Source organism: Moschus berezovskii, chromosome 18, assembly GCF_049115385.1.
Source record: "Moschus berezovskii isolate FMDL1 chromosome 18, NW_MosBer_1.0, whole genome shotgun sequence".
In the NCBI taxonomy this organism is placed as follows: Eukaryota; Metazoa; Chordata; class Mammalia; order Artiodactyla; family Moschidae; genus Moschus; species Moschus berezovskii.
In genome coordinates, this window is record NC_142477.1 from 28,112,012 (window position 1) to 28,128,082 (window position 16,071).

At 36.0% G+C, this 16,071-nt stretch overlaps 1 protein-coding gene across 1 annotated transcript in view; it reads right to left on the minus strand.

Moving 5' to 3' along the window:
* Positions 1-16,071, minus strand: part of LOC129553347 (cadherin-10) — a 187,453-nt gene that overhangs the window by 49,442 nt on the left and 121,940 nt on the right. The window contains exons 3-4 of the mRNA XM_055422237.2: positions 1,794-2,088; positions 221-340 (exon numbers count right to left, since the gene is read on the minus strand). Coding sequence (XP_055278212.1) covers positions 221-340; positions 1,794-2,088 — 415 coding nt within the window. The remainder of the gene's footprint in view (positions 1-220; positions 341-1,793; positions 2,089-16,071) is intronic.

Consider the following 16,071-nt stretch of genomic DNA (forward strand, 5'->3'; position numbering starts at 1 on the left):
AATTGTGGCATCATCACTCTTCTCTGAGTATTAATGTTAAGGTGCTGTTCCTTTTTAAAAAACTTATAATGATCATGCTGCTGCTGCTGCTGCTAAGTCACTTCAGTCGTGTCCGACTCTGTGCGACCCCATAGACGGAAGCCCACCAGGCTCAGCCATCCCTGGGATTCTCCAGGCAAGAGACTATTAAATAAATAAACACTGATTCATGATTCCTGACCTGTTTCAGGCTCCACAGAGAAATACGGCTGCCCTTGAAGTATGCTGTAAATGACTCTGGCGCTGTTTCCATAGGAAGGGTCATCGGCATCTGTAGCTGTGACTTGCACCACAGAAGTACCTGAAGTATCCAAATTCAGCTTAGTTCTGCACAGTACCAGAAGGAGGAGCAAAAGCACTGGTTTTCATGGAAGACTTGAATGATTTTTGGCTTTAATAATGACCTCTTAAAGAAACATTTGTATATAATTTAGATGAAAAAATAGAAAGAGAGCTATTATAGGTAAACTTTGAATTCAACAAACTATTTTATTTAGCCAACAGGTGCATTTCATTCATGTAATAGATAATGCTGACAGTGTATCAGATTATAGTAAAGGCAGACACTTTACAAATGCTCTGGTTTGATATTTAAATTCACTTTCACATAATAGATTTGTTTCGTGTAAAGGGCATATCTAATCACAAAGGAGTAGTATGCTTTTCTTTCCCTCTCTCCACTAATTAACTCTAAAAATAATTAACATCTGCTCCAGAATACAGTTTTATGAATAGATTAAATTCTAAATTTAGAAACATTCCAAGATGATCCCAAGTCCCATGAACTATTAAAAGCTATTTAATAAAGTTCAAAATATATAAAAGGGCTTTATATTAAGGTGATTGCCAAAAGTCCTTGGGATTTAGTGAAGTAAATATTAAATAATAATCCCTGAACAATGCTTTTGAGAAAAGCAGTATGACATTTTCTATTATAATTGTTACAAGGAAAATGTATTAGAATTACTTCATCAGTTTACTTCTCTTACATTTGAGAAATGAATGTATTTTACGAAATCTGAATACGTATCTCTATAGATGTTATCATTGTTTCCTGATATTTACTTTTCTGTGGTTCTTTATTTATCAAAAACATGAAATCAGTCTTAATTTTCTTTGCCTACCAACAACTTCTATTTATTTATTGAAAAGCAAATTCTATTTTCTTGAATGTTATACTTCCAGTTTTTTCACACATTCTATCTCACAGCTTTTGCAACTTAATTTTGTAATTCATCAGGAAAGTTTCATATATAATGGCTATAGTGAAATATTTTTAAAAATTTAATATGAAGTAATAGAAAATCTAATTAATTTCATTGTTCATGTCATCTAGGTAATACAAACTCTTTAGACAAATTACAATGAGAGTACACATATAAAGACTCCAGATTACATTTATGGTTTTATAAGTGTACTTATAATATATTTGGAGTCAGAAGTTTACACTACTATTCTCCAAATATGTGTGACAAACATTTGTGTTTTCATAGTTTTCTACTGAAGTTCAATGGTATTTTCTTGTATTTTTGAGGGAAGTGTCTATTTATTATATTGTAGAAATTTACAAACCCATAGGAGGTGAAAAATGCATTAATCTTTTCTCTGACTCATTTTTTATTCATAAAATTAAGTATGTACTCTTAAGAAATCAAAGATGACTTCAGTTAATTGACCGCAATATTCTAAGAATTTCTTGATAAATATTTTTTATATTTTTTGAATGCCACCATAAACATTGTAAATGAACTCACCTACAACCGACATTTCAGGAACACTCGCTGTATAAATTTCCTCTGGGAACGTTGGCTCATTGTCATTGATATCATGGATTTTGATCACAAACTCAGACTCTGGTTCTACCGGCCTCAAAGTTCTTCTGTTAATAGCTTGTGCACGTAGAGTATAAAAGGCCTTTTCTTCCCTATCAATTCTTCTTGTAGCATGAATGTCACCTGTTTTTTCATCAATAATAAAAAGAGTACCAGCTCCATCTCCAGATAAAATATATTTGAGGGATCCATCTCCTTTATCTTGGTCTGAATGAAGCTAGGGGAAATAAAAATGAGCATATCCATGATAATGTCTAAAGGTACATAATGCAGAAAGAATTCAAAGAAGGTCTCTCAAGTCCCATCTTTGAATAATGGGGTCAGTTATCTTAGTTCTTGAAATGAGAGTTGAATAAGTATGATCACACTCATCTATATACTTTAAACAATAGGACTAGCCATTTCCATATCAGTGTGATTTTTATTCTAAATGGAAAAAAGTAATAAAATAAACCAAACACAGCTCCTTTCTTTGCTTAGCTTGGTAAATAACCATTTCTGTAAGCAAATAACTCCTGACAAAGACGTAAGTCATCAGTCTTGATATGCTGATGTAAACACTGCTGCTCTCATCTCTTGCTGTGAATGGAAAATCCTTTTACTTTCATATTATACACAGCATTTATCTCCTGTAAACTTATTAATTACTGTTTTTCTGATGGGGAATTCACAATATCTTAAGGACTGTAGGACAGACAAAGTTGCATAACACAGCTCCTACATTAGAAAACTTACCCATCATTCTTTGATTCATACAAAAAACAGCAGCTGCCCCCAAGAAATATTTGCAGAGTTCAGAGCAAGAGTATGAATAGATATCTATATAACACCAGCCTATATATTTGAGAGATATAAATCAAGCTAATAAACAATTAAATAATATATGCTCTATCTAGCTTCCTACCTTGTCAAATCTTCTTAACAAGCATAAAAAAGTTTTATGAAGAAACAATGCAATACAGAGCCTCAACACTAATCTTCCAGAATCTAATCATCACATCAAAGAGCTTTACATGTATTCATGTGGCTTCAGCCCTGTGCACATCCCATTCCAGTCCTAATATTGTCCAGGAGCCCATGTATTGTTTGGCAATTGCCATGGAGAAGGCAATGGCAACCCACTTCAGTACTCTTGCCTGGAAAATCCCATGGATGGGGGAGCCTGGTGGGCTGCTGTCTCTGGGGTCTCACAGAGTTGGACACAACTGAAGCAACAGCGGCAGCAGCAGCAGCAATTTCCCTGCAGTATCCATGGAGGATTGATTCCAGGACCCCAGTGGATGCCAAACTCCGAGGATTCTTGAATCCTGACATAAATGGCACAGTGAAGTCCTGTGTGTGTGTGTATTAGTCACTCAGTCATGTCCATTTCTTTGCAACCCAATGGACTGTAGCTCATCGTACTTCTCTGTCCAGGCAAGAATACTGCATTGGGTTACCATGCCCTCCTCCAGGGGATCTTCCTGACCCAGGGATTGAACCTGGGTCACTTTCATTGAAGGCAGATTCTTTACCATTTGAGCCATCAGGGACGCCCTCAGCCCTCAGTATCTATAGGTTTAGCATCCGTTGATTCTACCACCCATGGATTGTGTACCATTTTTATCATCTGAGATTGGCTGAATCTCCCTGGTAGTTCAGATGGTAAAGAATCTGCCTGGAAGGCAGGAGACCTGGGTTCCACCGTGGATTGGGAAGGTCCCTGGGAGAAGGGAATGGCTACCCACTTCAGTAGTCTTGCCTGGAGAATTCCGTGGACAGAGGAATCTGGTAGGATGGTGTCCATGAGGTCGTAAAAAGTCAGAAACAATGGACACTTCCACTTTTCACAGACACTGAGCTCACAGTTGTGGAGGGGTGACTGTATATTGTTTTTAACAAATTCACACTAGACCAGCCTCAGGATTAAAGCTTCATATAACAATGGGTAAATCTGGCCTTTGGCAGCCTGACCGGGAGAAGGGACTCTTCAGGATCTAGAAGCAAGTTTAAGGATGTTTGGGCAGGGAATAATGAGTCCCAAGTACTTTGAGTATCATGGCCTGGAAGTGGATGTGCCAGTTTCAGATATGAAAACTCCCTTGTTTGTCACAGAATTCTTCCCCTGAAGGCAGAGACTTAGCCATAAGATAAACAGAGCATGGCTCTGTAAAACACAAGGATTGTAAGTTTTTCTCTAACTGTATCTCCCAACCAATAAACACTTTTTTAATGCTTTGATCATGGTTTGATTATTTATAGTAAGAGATTATCATTTAAAATTTTTTATTTTGCTTTTTATTTGGTAAGAAATAGAAAAACAATGTGTAGATTTTCAAAGTTTTGCTAAAGCATGTAGTATTACTTAGACATCATCATGTCCATGTTGTCTTTTTTAAAATTGAAGTATAGTTTTGGGCTTCCCTGATAGCCTAGTTGGTAAAGAATCTGCCTGCAATGCAGGAGACCCCAGTTCAATTCTTGGGTTGGGAAGATCTGTTGGAGGAGGGATAGGCTACCCACTCCAGTCTTCTTGGGCTTTCCTTGTGGCTCAGCTGGTAAAGAATCTGTTGGCAAAGTGGGAGACTCAGGTTCAATCCCTGAATTAGGACAATCCCCTAGAGAAGAGAAAGGCTACCCACTCCAGTATTCTAGCCTGGAGAATTCCATGGACTGTAGAGTCCACGGGGTTGCAAAGAATCAGACACACCGAGTGACTTTCCCTTTCACTTTCATAGTTGATTTACAATATAGTTTGGTTTCAGGTATACAGCAAATTAATTTGGTTGTACATTCTTTTCTTTGTTTTCTATTATAGGTTATTACAAGATATTGAATATAGTTTCCTGTATTAGACAGTAAGTCATTGCTGTTTATCTTATAAATAGTTCAGTTCAGTTCAGTCGCTCAGTCGTGTCCGACTCTCCGCGACCCCATGAATCACAGCACGCCAGGCCTCCCTGTCCATCACCAACTCCCGGAGTTCACTCAAACTCATGTCCACAGAGCTGGTGATGCCATCCAGACATCTCATTCTCTGTCGTCCCCTTCTCCTCCTGCCCCCAGCCTTTCCCAGTATCAGAATCTTTTCCAATGAGTCAATTCGTCACACGAGGTGGCCAAAGTATTGCAGTTTCAGCTTCAGCATCAGTCCCTCCAATGAACACCCAGGATCGATCTCCCTTAGAATGGACTGGTTGGATCTCCTGGCGGTACAAGGGACTCTCAAGAGTCTTCTCCAACACCACAGTTCAAAAGCATCAATAAATAGTAGTATGTATCTATTTATCCCATATACCTAATTTATTCCTCTCCCTCCTTCCTCTTTGGTTATAACAAGCTTTATTTCTATGTCTGTGAGTCTTTTTCTGCTTTGTAAATAAGTTTATTGGTTACGTGTTTTTGGTTTTTTTTTTATACTCATATAAAATGTAGTCATTAATCAGAATAGGCATACTTACCTGTAGCCTAGAGAAATAAAAATTGGAGACAATATCCTTCAAGTATACAAAATATTATAGAATTAGATATTTATCTAAATAGGTTTGATTTTTTTTGCTCTTTATTTAAACCAGCAAAAATTTTTATGTAATTACCTGTAGAAATATTACACTGATTATATTCTCTTTAAAGTAGAATCTTATCCCTTATTTGAAAGTTCATTTTGCTTTATAAGCTTATGTCAATGAACTTGCCTGTGAAAGTATTTTTAAGTGGACATCAAAATTGTTTAAATTAAACAAATACTTAATTCCTCCCCCCCAAAAAAATGTTGCATTACTGGTTACTGCTTGGTTTATAAAAGCAGTTTATTTTTCAGTTAATTATTTGTAGTAATCATCATTTAGCCATTAAATTTGGATCAAACTTAATTTTCCTGATTTCTGGATAAAAACCTCATTATTACAGATGTAACAGAAAAAAGAAAATCTCAAATGGATAGGTACTTTGGAGAAAAATATCTAGAAGTCAGGTGACAAATACTTTTTTACTTCATTTTTAGCTATTTATCAACAACAAAGTAAGCTTGAGAAATAAGAAATATCTGTGTTTAACAAAACAGCTCTCAGAAGTAACATATGACTGTGTTGTCCAGGAAAAAAAAGCCACAAGATTGAAGAATTTTAGTAATTGAAAATGCACATAGTTGCTGGGAAACTTTCCAATTATATGAATGTGCAATACAACTTCAATTTTCCAAATGACAGATATAAGCATTGCATATTTCTTGTTCTGTCTGGGAAACAAATAGTTCAAGAAAAGATTATTGATATTATCAATCATCTCATCAGATAACTTTGTGATGTCTTTTAGACATTTACAGTGTTTACTCTCTATTCATTCAACAATTTTAATTGAGAAATATTTAGTTACTCTCATAAGAATCAAGTCTTTCTAAAAGAAAATCAACAGTTCCGTCCTAATACTATGGGGGATTCAAACACAGTAATAGAAATTCACAGGAAAGTCCCTAAACTAGCTTATGGGAATGAGTGGAGTTCCTTAAATATATATCACACAAGTTTTGTGGTAAAGAAGAAGTAGAGGTTTAAACCTGGGTTGTTGTTTTTTTTCTGCATTTTACAAATTTTATATCTCATAAAGAAGATTGGATGAAGATAGAACGTAGATTCAGAGTGGAGACGGAAATAAGGCAAGATGGGACTCATTAAGACCAGTTCTGCTCTTCTAATCAGTTACACATACAAAAAAGAACTTGCTAGTATGGTGAGATTTTAATTTTTAGAAAACTCAGTTTTGGAATATGAATCACAGCAGGATTCTTACCTTCACTTACGCTACAGAGAGTGAAAATTAAATCTTGTAATTGGACCACATACCGGGTGAGTTTCCGTTGGATTAGAAAATTGAACATGATAGCTGGGAATCAAAGAGATGTCAGTTGGAAGCTGGACTGCTGGTTTCGTGATTCAGAAATGAAAAGACTTCTTCCCTCTCAAATGTAAGAGAAACAAATTAGATCTATGAATTTATAAGTGTTTGTTTTAAGAAACCAGACATAATACATTTTTCTTGAACTCTAAGAACTTGCATAAAAGTAAAGAAAAAACATTCTTTTCTCACAGAGGGAAACAGTGGAACACTAACACTCGAATAAAGGGACAAAATGACCATATTTGAGGGCTTTGCACTAGTCTGTGTTTATTGAAATATTATTTAAATAGACATATGTGAGAACTGGACAAGTAAAGAGATAAAACAGATACATATTATGAGGCAGAAAGATGCATTTCCACATGTCCTGAGACTTGGCAAGTTGCTTTTTACTCTAGATAAACCTGATGGGAGATAAGAGTTAACTAGTAAAGGGTATGACGATGATGCTGATTTCCTAAGTTATAGAAAAAGATCAATGGACAAAGTTCTTTAATTATAGTCCTCTGCCTAAACTATTTTTTAGGCTTCTATTTTTTAAGATTCTCTTTATTACCATAATTTCTTTTTCACATTCTCTTCTCTTCTTACCCTGCTATTGTTTGTCTCCCTCATTTCTTGTGTGTGTGATAGAAATTTTATTTTACATTCCAATTCACTTATTATAATAAGCAAAGATCAGAGAAGATTTAATATTTTATAATTGTAGTTTTCTCATTACTCTTACAATTTTTGGTTCAGATATTATTTATCAGTACTTGGATTTATTAAACATTTAGTTGAACAAAATCAGTTGTTTGTGATATTGAGAAGAAAAATTATGGAAAGAGTGCCAAAAAAGTTATAGCCTCTACCCTGAGATAAATTTTATATTGATTTGACCTTGTGCTATTTTATTATGTGCAATATTAAAGTTTCTTTAAACATTAAAAAAAAATGTCAGATTATTGAGGCTTTAGTTCCTCAGTAACACCTGTTCTCCAGTGTGAAACATTTGTGCCACAAATCTTTAAGAAGAATTTTATGTTAATACTGACCTTTTCTTTCCTTGAGGAAAGCCTATTAAAAATTCACAACCTGCTGTGTTCCTTGTAAATTCACAAGTAGATAAAGGACATGGCAAGATACATGACAATTAATGAAAATAAAATAACTGATACCATGCTGCACATTTACAAGTCATTTTCCTATTATTTAACTTTCTAAATTTGGACGTGGTTATTATAACTCATTTGCTTATATTGATTAGTTTAGTAATTAAAACTAAACAATCCATTGAATTTAACTAAATATTTAGCAACAAATTATTTAATTAAAGACTAGTAATTTTAAATGTGGCAGATTTCTGATAATTTTAAAACATTTCATGTAAAGCTTCATCTTCATTTTAAGATACTTGTCTAAAACAAAGTTTATATGCTAAATGGTGTCTTGTGACTTATATGATTAAGACCACCTTTACCATTAAGAGGAAGAAACGGAGATCCAATCAATTTTTGTCACATAAGACTTAATTTAAGATTACACTTCAGGATGAGTACTTTGTTGGTAGAAATTTTACTTCTTAATATCAGTCAGTTTTATTTTTCAGTTTTTCACATAAATTTGGAAATATAAAAGCAATCAAAGTATTGGCCTATGAAGAACAGGGAATTTAATTTGTCACCAAAAGGATAACTAATAAAAGATTTTTTCTTGTATTTTCTTCCTTGGCTAGAAGAAAAATGACCAAGTTTTAAAATGTAAAAAATTGTATCTATTAATCTGCCAGTAAAAGTCTGATTACTAATTCAGAGGAATTTATATTATTAGGTGGGATTCTTCCTCATTCAGAATATTGATACATTTTTGGATATTGGTTATCGTTGGTATTTGGTTTGAGAAAATTAGAATTATACTTCCAGAATTATATTATGATTGTATTTATAATGGTTAGACTATTAATAGTTATTGAAGTGGCTTCTCAGGTGGCACAGTGGTAAAGAATCTGCCTGCCAGGAGATGCAAGAGATGAAGGTTAGATACCTCCCTGGGGAAGGCAATGGCAGCCCACTCCAGTACTCTTGCCTGGGAAATCCCATGGACAGAGGAACCTAAAAGGCTACAATCATGGGGTTGCAAAGAGTTGGACATGACGGAGCAAACACAGATGGACTAGTTATTGAAGGACGCATTTTGATAAATGAATCAAAAGGACTATAAGAAGCACTATCTGAATTTAACAATTTCTCATTTGTGTGTGTTCATTAACTTCAAAATATCAGAAACTGTTGAATAGATTTTCTAATATACAGTGATAATTTTATGCCTGCTGTTCTTTCAAACAGCCAATATATTCTATATTTGTTTTTTTAAAAATTCAGCATGTGGCAAATATGCTATGCTATTCTGGTACCATCATCATTAGCATTTTGCTCTAATTGCTCTAGTGACTAACATAATAAAACATTTGATATTATAATATCAAATGGAAGTTAACGCACTGAATCAAGTAACTTTAAATTTGCATCCAATTAAAAAAGATAGTGAAGATGGTGTCACACCAGAATGCAGCTGAAAGCATACTACAGCAAATGAAATCTGGCCAGAAATTAAGTAGTTACTCATTTTGTTGAAAGTAGGGGAAAAAGGGTGAGGGGGTTGCAAATCTTGAGTGTGCAAAGTTTACAGAGTAAAAATGAACATTATTTTCCTATTAATGATAGAGAAAAATATACATAATTTTTTATGAATCCCAATAAAACAATTTTTCCTCCAAAAAATAGAAATGAGGATGAGAAATAAAGCTTATCGATGGAATGGATTGCAAAACCAAATATGATAGTTTAAAAATACCCCATACAGATGACTCAGATTAATAAACACTTTTCTGAACATCTCTCTCTGGGACCAGAAGCAAGTATAGAGGATTAAGTGATTGATAGACAATGTTGTCTAAATAATTTAGGATCCAGAAAAAACTTAAGTGGTTGTCTCCCGAATTTGACAGAGTCTCTAGAGAGCCCCTTCAAATGTACAAACTCCAGGGGGTGCCTACATTCAAAAACCAGAGATTCCTCTTCCCATTTGGTCTTTTGAGAATTCAGCCTACTGAAAGTTGGCTTTGTGCTTTTGGGACACCTTAACTGGTAAATTCAGTTTAGGATTATCTTGCATTTTGGGGGTCTTTCTTAGAAGCTGTTGGGAATTACTCAAGACCCTGCAGCAGGTCAGACTTCTTAGCAGAGAGTGCTATTAAATTCTAGAAGACATTTCCTGCAAGGAATGCTGCCAATTCACAGTCACACAGTGTCTCAACTCATACATTTCTTTCCCAGTACTGTGAAGATATCAAGATTACATCGAAGGCATTTATTTAAGTGTTCTATAAACATACTTTTCTAGGGCATTATCAGCTTCACAATCTTAAATGGTATGCATAACCCACAGTAGACATGTTCTTTCCTAATTATGTATTCATTTTCCTCTCCAAAGAGAGTTATTGGGGAAATATTTCAGAGAAAGTGTATACTCTTTCAGAAGCCTGGCATCATCCTTCTTACAGTTTTGAAAATCACTAAATTATGCAAAGTATTCCCTTGTGGTGTGAAAATGACATTGAACATTTCACACCATGTTTTTCTCCACAACTTGAAGTCTTCTTAAGCATCTCAGATTTGTAATAAATGAATATATGTAAATAATGTCTAACCAGGTGGCGCTAGTGGTAAAGAATCTGTCTACCAGTTCAGGAGACACAATAGATGCGGGTTGGATCCCTGGGTCAAGAAGATCCACTGGAGTAGGAAATGGCAACTCACTCCTGTATTATTAATTGGAAAATTCCATGGGCAGAGGAGCTTGGAGGGTTACAGTCCATGAGGCCACAAAGAGTCAGACACGACTGAGTGACTGAACACACAGAGTGAGCACAAATACATGTCTAAAAAGATTGCTGCTGCTAAGTCACTTCAGTCGTGTCCGACTCTGTGCAACCCCACAGACGGCAGTCTACCAGGCTCCCCCATCCCTGGGATTCTCCAGGCAAGAACACTGGAGTGGGTTGCCATTTCCTTCTCCAATGTGTGAAAGTGAAAGTGAAGTCGCTCAGTCATGTCTGACTTGTAGCGACTCCATGGACTGCAGCCCACCAGGCTCCTCCATCCATGGGATTTTCTAGGCAAGAGTACTGGCACTCTTGCCATTGCCTTCTCCGCTAAAAAGATTAAGTATGAGCAAAATATTTAAAACCAAGAGATCCATTTTTGATTAATAAGGTCTACAGAAATCAGAGAAGAAATAATGAAGAGTGATCATCTCTTCTTAATGAGCAACACAGGCAGCTGACAATCTTTCCTTCCTCCTTTTAATCAAGAAAGATACAATGATATGAAGGGAAGGAGAGTGCTAGAGATACCTATTCACAGAAGGAATTTATTTAAATAATTATTTCTTGAATTGGGTTGAACTAAACTAAATTAAAGAGACTAATGAGAATTCTACGTGTGCCATTTTAGGACTAACAAGTTTTAGAGACTTTGCTACAGAGGCAGTATTTGAAGCTGTTGGATTTGTAAGGCTTGTAAAGATGCTCTTATCTTGAAAATTATAGAGTGATAAGTACATAATTGGATGCCCAAAGGAGACGGACCAGGCAACTGCCTGCTGTCTCTAGGGGCTATGGGCAAAGAGGGGAAGATGAAAAGGGGTTTGGATCTCTACAGCTGTTGCATTTTTTTAAAGTACTGACTGAAATGACTGACATGGAAATCTCAAAAAGGGCTATGAATGCTATCGTGATCCCCCTCCCTCCCAAATTCATTTGTTCATGTCTGTGTGTGTGTGCATAAAATACAAAAACAATGTGATGTACAGAATCAGGGTTTATAAATATGGCCCTAGACCACTAAATTAAAACCTTAAATTCTAGGTATTGAAAATGTAAGGAAAAGATGGAAAGAACAGATGAAAAATGGAAATTGAGAAAAGAATCAAAAGAGCTTTCCAAACCAAAAATGCAATATGTGACATGCATAAATCTATAGAGTTTTTACAGCAGATTGGGTTAGTAAAACACAAGATTCATGTTTTGGAAGGTAAAAAGAGATTACAAGCTTAGAGTTAAGTATATAGATAATGCAAAGCTGAAATGCTGAGACGAAAAATCATGAGAAAAAATTAGGATCATTGGATGCTTGTGAAAACTCAAAATTTGCAACAGACATGAAATTGGGTTTCCAAAAAGAAAGAAAGGAGAATGGAATGAAATTATATTTGAAGGAAAAAATGGGTAAGAATTTCTAAAAACTGGTGAAAGATACCAAGAAGTAGATTCAGTAAGATCTGAGAAACTCCGAAAGAGTAAATAAAAGTAGTATTAGTCTCTAAGTCATATCTGACTCTGTGACCCATGGACTGTAGCTACCAGACTCCTCTTCTGTGGCATTCTCCAGGCAAGAATACTGGAGTGGATTGCCATTCCCTTCTCCAGGGGATCTTTCCAACCCAGGGATTGAACCCAGGTCTCCTGCATTGCAGGCAGATTCTTGACTGTCTGAGCCATCAACGAAGCTCAAATAAAAGTAAAACAACAAATAATCCCATTATCATCACATCTTTGAAATTTGATAACATAAAGAAAGCTAAAAGATTTCAGGAGGAAGAAAGATACATTCACTTCAAAGCAGCAAGTATTATTCTAATTGCCCATTTCTGAAAAGATATGATGGAAGTCAAAACATGATGGAACAACTTCTTAGCAAAAATAACGAGCTACCTGAAATTCTACACTGTGTAGAAATAGGTTTCTTAAAGAAATGTGAAATAAATGTGTTTTTGGAAAAAAAACTAAGGGTATTTACCCCAATAGGCACTCAGTTAAAGGAATGTTAAACTGAAGTTTCTACAGAAGAAAACAACCTCAAAAAAAACTTGTGAATGGAATGACATCATCAGATTGAAATTATGTGGTAAATATAAATGACTACTGAATATACAAAACAACAATACTGTCTTTGGATGCTGGAATGAAGTATATGATGGTCACGTAAAAGAAATGAAGAAGAGGGAATAAAAATTCAAAGAATTCTAAGTTTAAACTGGTTTGTGAAAATGCATTGAAATGTGCAGTTTTGATATGCACATTTTCCTATGATGATTATTCCTCAGTTCAAAGTTAGCATAATTTATCTTGATGTCTTCCTACCTTCCCTCTGACCCCACCACCTTCACCCACCAACAACACTTGGCTTTTAGTCTGGCTATAACTCCCAAAGGAAATGGATGCCAATATAATGGAATATAAAGAAAAACACAGAGAATAATAAAGCAAAAAGTGAGCACCAGGGTTCCATAAATGTCAATATTTTGCAAATTTATGTTGGATTCTTTTTGCTTTAAGAAAGAAAATAAAATTAAAATAAACTGTAATTCATCAGTTGAAGCCTTCTCTGTTCTTTAATTCCTTTCCTCACACCTTCATACATATAATCATCTTGAAATTTATGTGCATCTTTTCCTTCCATATTTTATATTTTTGCAAAGTGAGTAATAATATTTGTCCCAAACAGAATGTTTAATCTCTACCTTTCCCACAAATCAACTCTTCTCATTTTAGTAAAAGGCATGATTATCTAGCCAGGTTTTCAAACTAAAATCCTAGAGGATTTATTTCCCCCAGTTCTACCCATTTATTCCATAAGCAAATCCTTTTGGACTGCAAATATATCTCCAACTGCTTCTCACAGCCCCCACACTGCCATTCCAATACAAGTCACTATAACCTGTCACTAAATTGTCCACCTAGCCGCCACACCTCCATCTCCATCCTTCTATAGTTACTGTCCACCTACTAACGAGAGGCATCATTTAAAAATACAAGTCAGTACATGCCATAACTCTGCTCAAAATCCACTCATGATTTCTCATCACACTTAGAACACAGTCTAAATGCCTTACCGTTGTTTGTAACATTCATCGTGACGTACTCCTGGCCTGTCACGCTGGCCTCAACTCTTTCCATTATCCCTTTAACCACTTAAAATCACATTGACCTTTCTGTTTCTTGAACATGCTGAGTTTATTCCATCTCCTGCTTTAACACTTGCTATTCCTTTGAATGAGACACTTTCTCACTTAATTTTCATAGGTGATTTCATGTATCTTTTTTGTGCTTTCATACCTTCTTTTTTCCCTTTGTTTCTCTTGTTCTGTCATTTTCTTCTCAATTTGCAACAAATCCTTTATATAGCTGAATATGAATAGCTTCTTGGTTATATAATTACAAGTTTCTTCTTTTAGCCTATGAAGTTTCTTTTAACCCTGGCAGTAGTTCCTTTTGTCCTAGAGAGTACTTAAGTTCAATGTACTTAAATTTTATCAATAATTTATTTTATACTTGTTCCTTTTTGCATCTTATTTAAGAAATATTTCCTAACCAAAAGTCATACTTATGTTTTCATATAATCTCTTTGCTTTTAACATTTTTAAAGCTTTTTCTTTGACATGTAGCTCACTTTTACCATCTGGATAATGTTTGTGTGTGTGTGTGTGTGGTGTTAGGAATAGATCCAATTTTTTTTTCTAGTAAGGATTTACAATACATATTTATTAAACCATGGATTTTAATTCCGACTCATCAAAAGTTTTTCTGTGTGCTTAGTCACTTAGTCATACCCGACCCTTCGTGACCCCATGGACTCCCTCCAGGCTCCTCTGTTCATGGGATTCTCCAGACAAGAATACTGGAGCGGGTTGGCATTCGCTTCTCCAGGAGATCTTTCCAACCCAGGGATTGAACCTGGATCATTGCAGGTATATTCTTTACCATCTTAGACATCAGGGAAACCCTTCTGTATAAGCACAGATATGCTTTAATTTTTTTTTTTTAACCATAATGTAAACAGCCAAGGCCACGCTCATGCTGCATCAGGCTGCTGATGGTGACTACCTCCCAGCTGAAGGCCATCATTGAGCAGGGCCCCATCTCACTTCCTCCAGTTACCTAATGCTACAGACTTGGATAGGCTTGGTGTTCATCTTCCTCGTCAAGTACAACCTCAACAACCCCTGCACCCCCCACCCTGCCAAGCATGCCGAGCTGGACTTTCTCAGCAACCTGGCCACAAGTCTGATATTCAGCATCATCCTAGTCAACTCTCCTTCATGGCCTTTGGCATCCAGAAGCCAGGAATGGGACATGGTGCCCCTGAATCATGCTAGACCACAGACGTCCAGCCTGAGGAGCTGCCTTGCCACTGAGGCCCACTTCCTCTGACTCTCTCCAAACTGCCAGAACCAGGCAGATCCCCACTGGACTACCTCCCAGGATGAGCCACACATGGCCGCCTACATGGGGCAGCACAGGCCTGCTCCACACCTTGGCTGTTCTCTTAGACTGTCACGCAATGAGTCCCAGAGGCAGGGCTGGAGAGCCCCCCAGTTATGGCCACCCATGAACATGCTGCCAGCATTTCAAGGATGGGTCTTGAAATGCCCATTTCAAGGTCACAGCTGGCCTGCATCTCAGGACATTTCCAGGAGGACAAGAAACAAAATTTTCTATATAACCGAGGGTATGTTTTTGATCCCTCTATTTTGTTCCATCTGGCACCAATATAATATTATTACTATTAATTGAATATTCACTCAACTTCCGAAGCTTTTCAAATGACTGCAAATAACAGTTCAAATAAGTACCCTTCCTTATCTGTCTTTTAAAAAATTGTCTTGGGGGTTCTTGGTCCTTAACCATATGTAGTTTTACATCAGCAGGTTACTTTCTATTAAAAAGCAGAACAAAAAATAAAGAACCAAAATCTTGCTAAAAATGTATTGGTATTCCAGTGAATTTACAGATTAAATTGAAGAAAGTATCACTTTAAACATGAACTCGTCCTAGTCTCAAAAATTGCACGCATCTCCAAAGCCTTAGCTTAAACTTAGAAATGCCTGGTGAGATTTCAAAAAGGCCAGATGCCTATACCATAACCTAAGTCAATTAAATAAAATTTTCTGGGACTTTCCTATGGGTCCTGAAGTTAATAAAGCATACTTCAGCTTCTTTAGATATCTGGGGGCCTACAATTAGCATCCTAATCTCTGATTGCTGATATTTTAAGTGTTTTAATACCTTACGGAAACTATAAGTGCATATCCACAGTGGTTTCATGTTTCATGTTGACATATTGCATACTTTGGAAAGGTTTAGGTATTTTATAATGACATATTCTATGCAGAAACTCTGAAGCATAAATTCTATCAAACATCTGAATAAATCTTTCCTCAGCAGGTATGTAAGAGAACTCCTTACCCCCACCATAACAAACCAGGAAAAATGGACCCACCT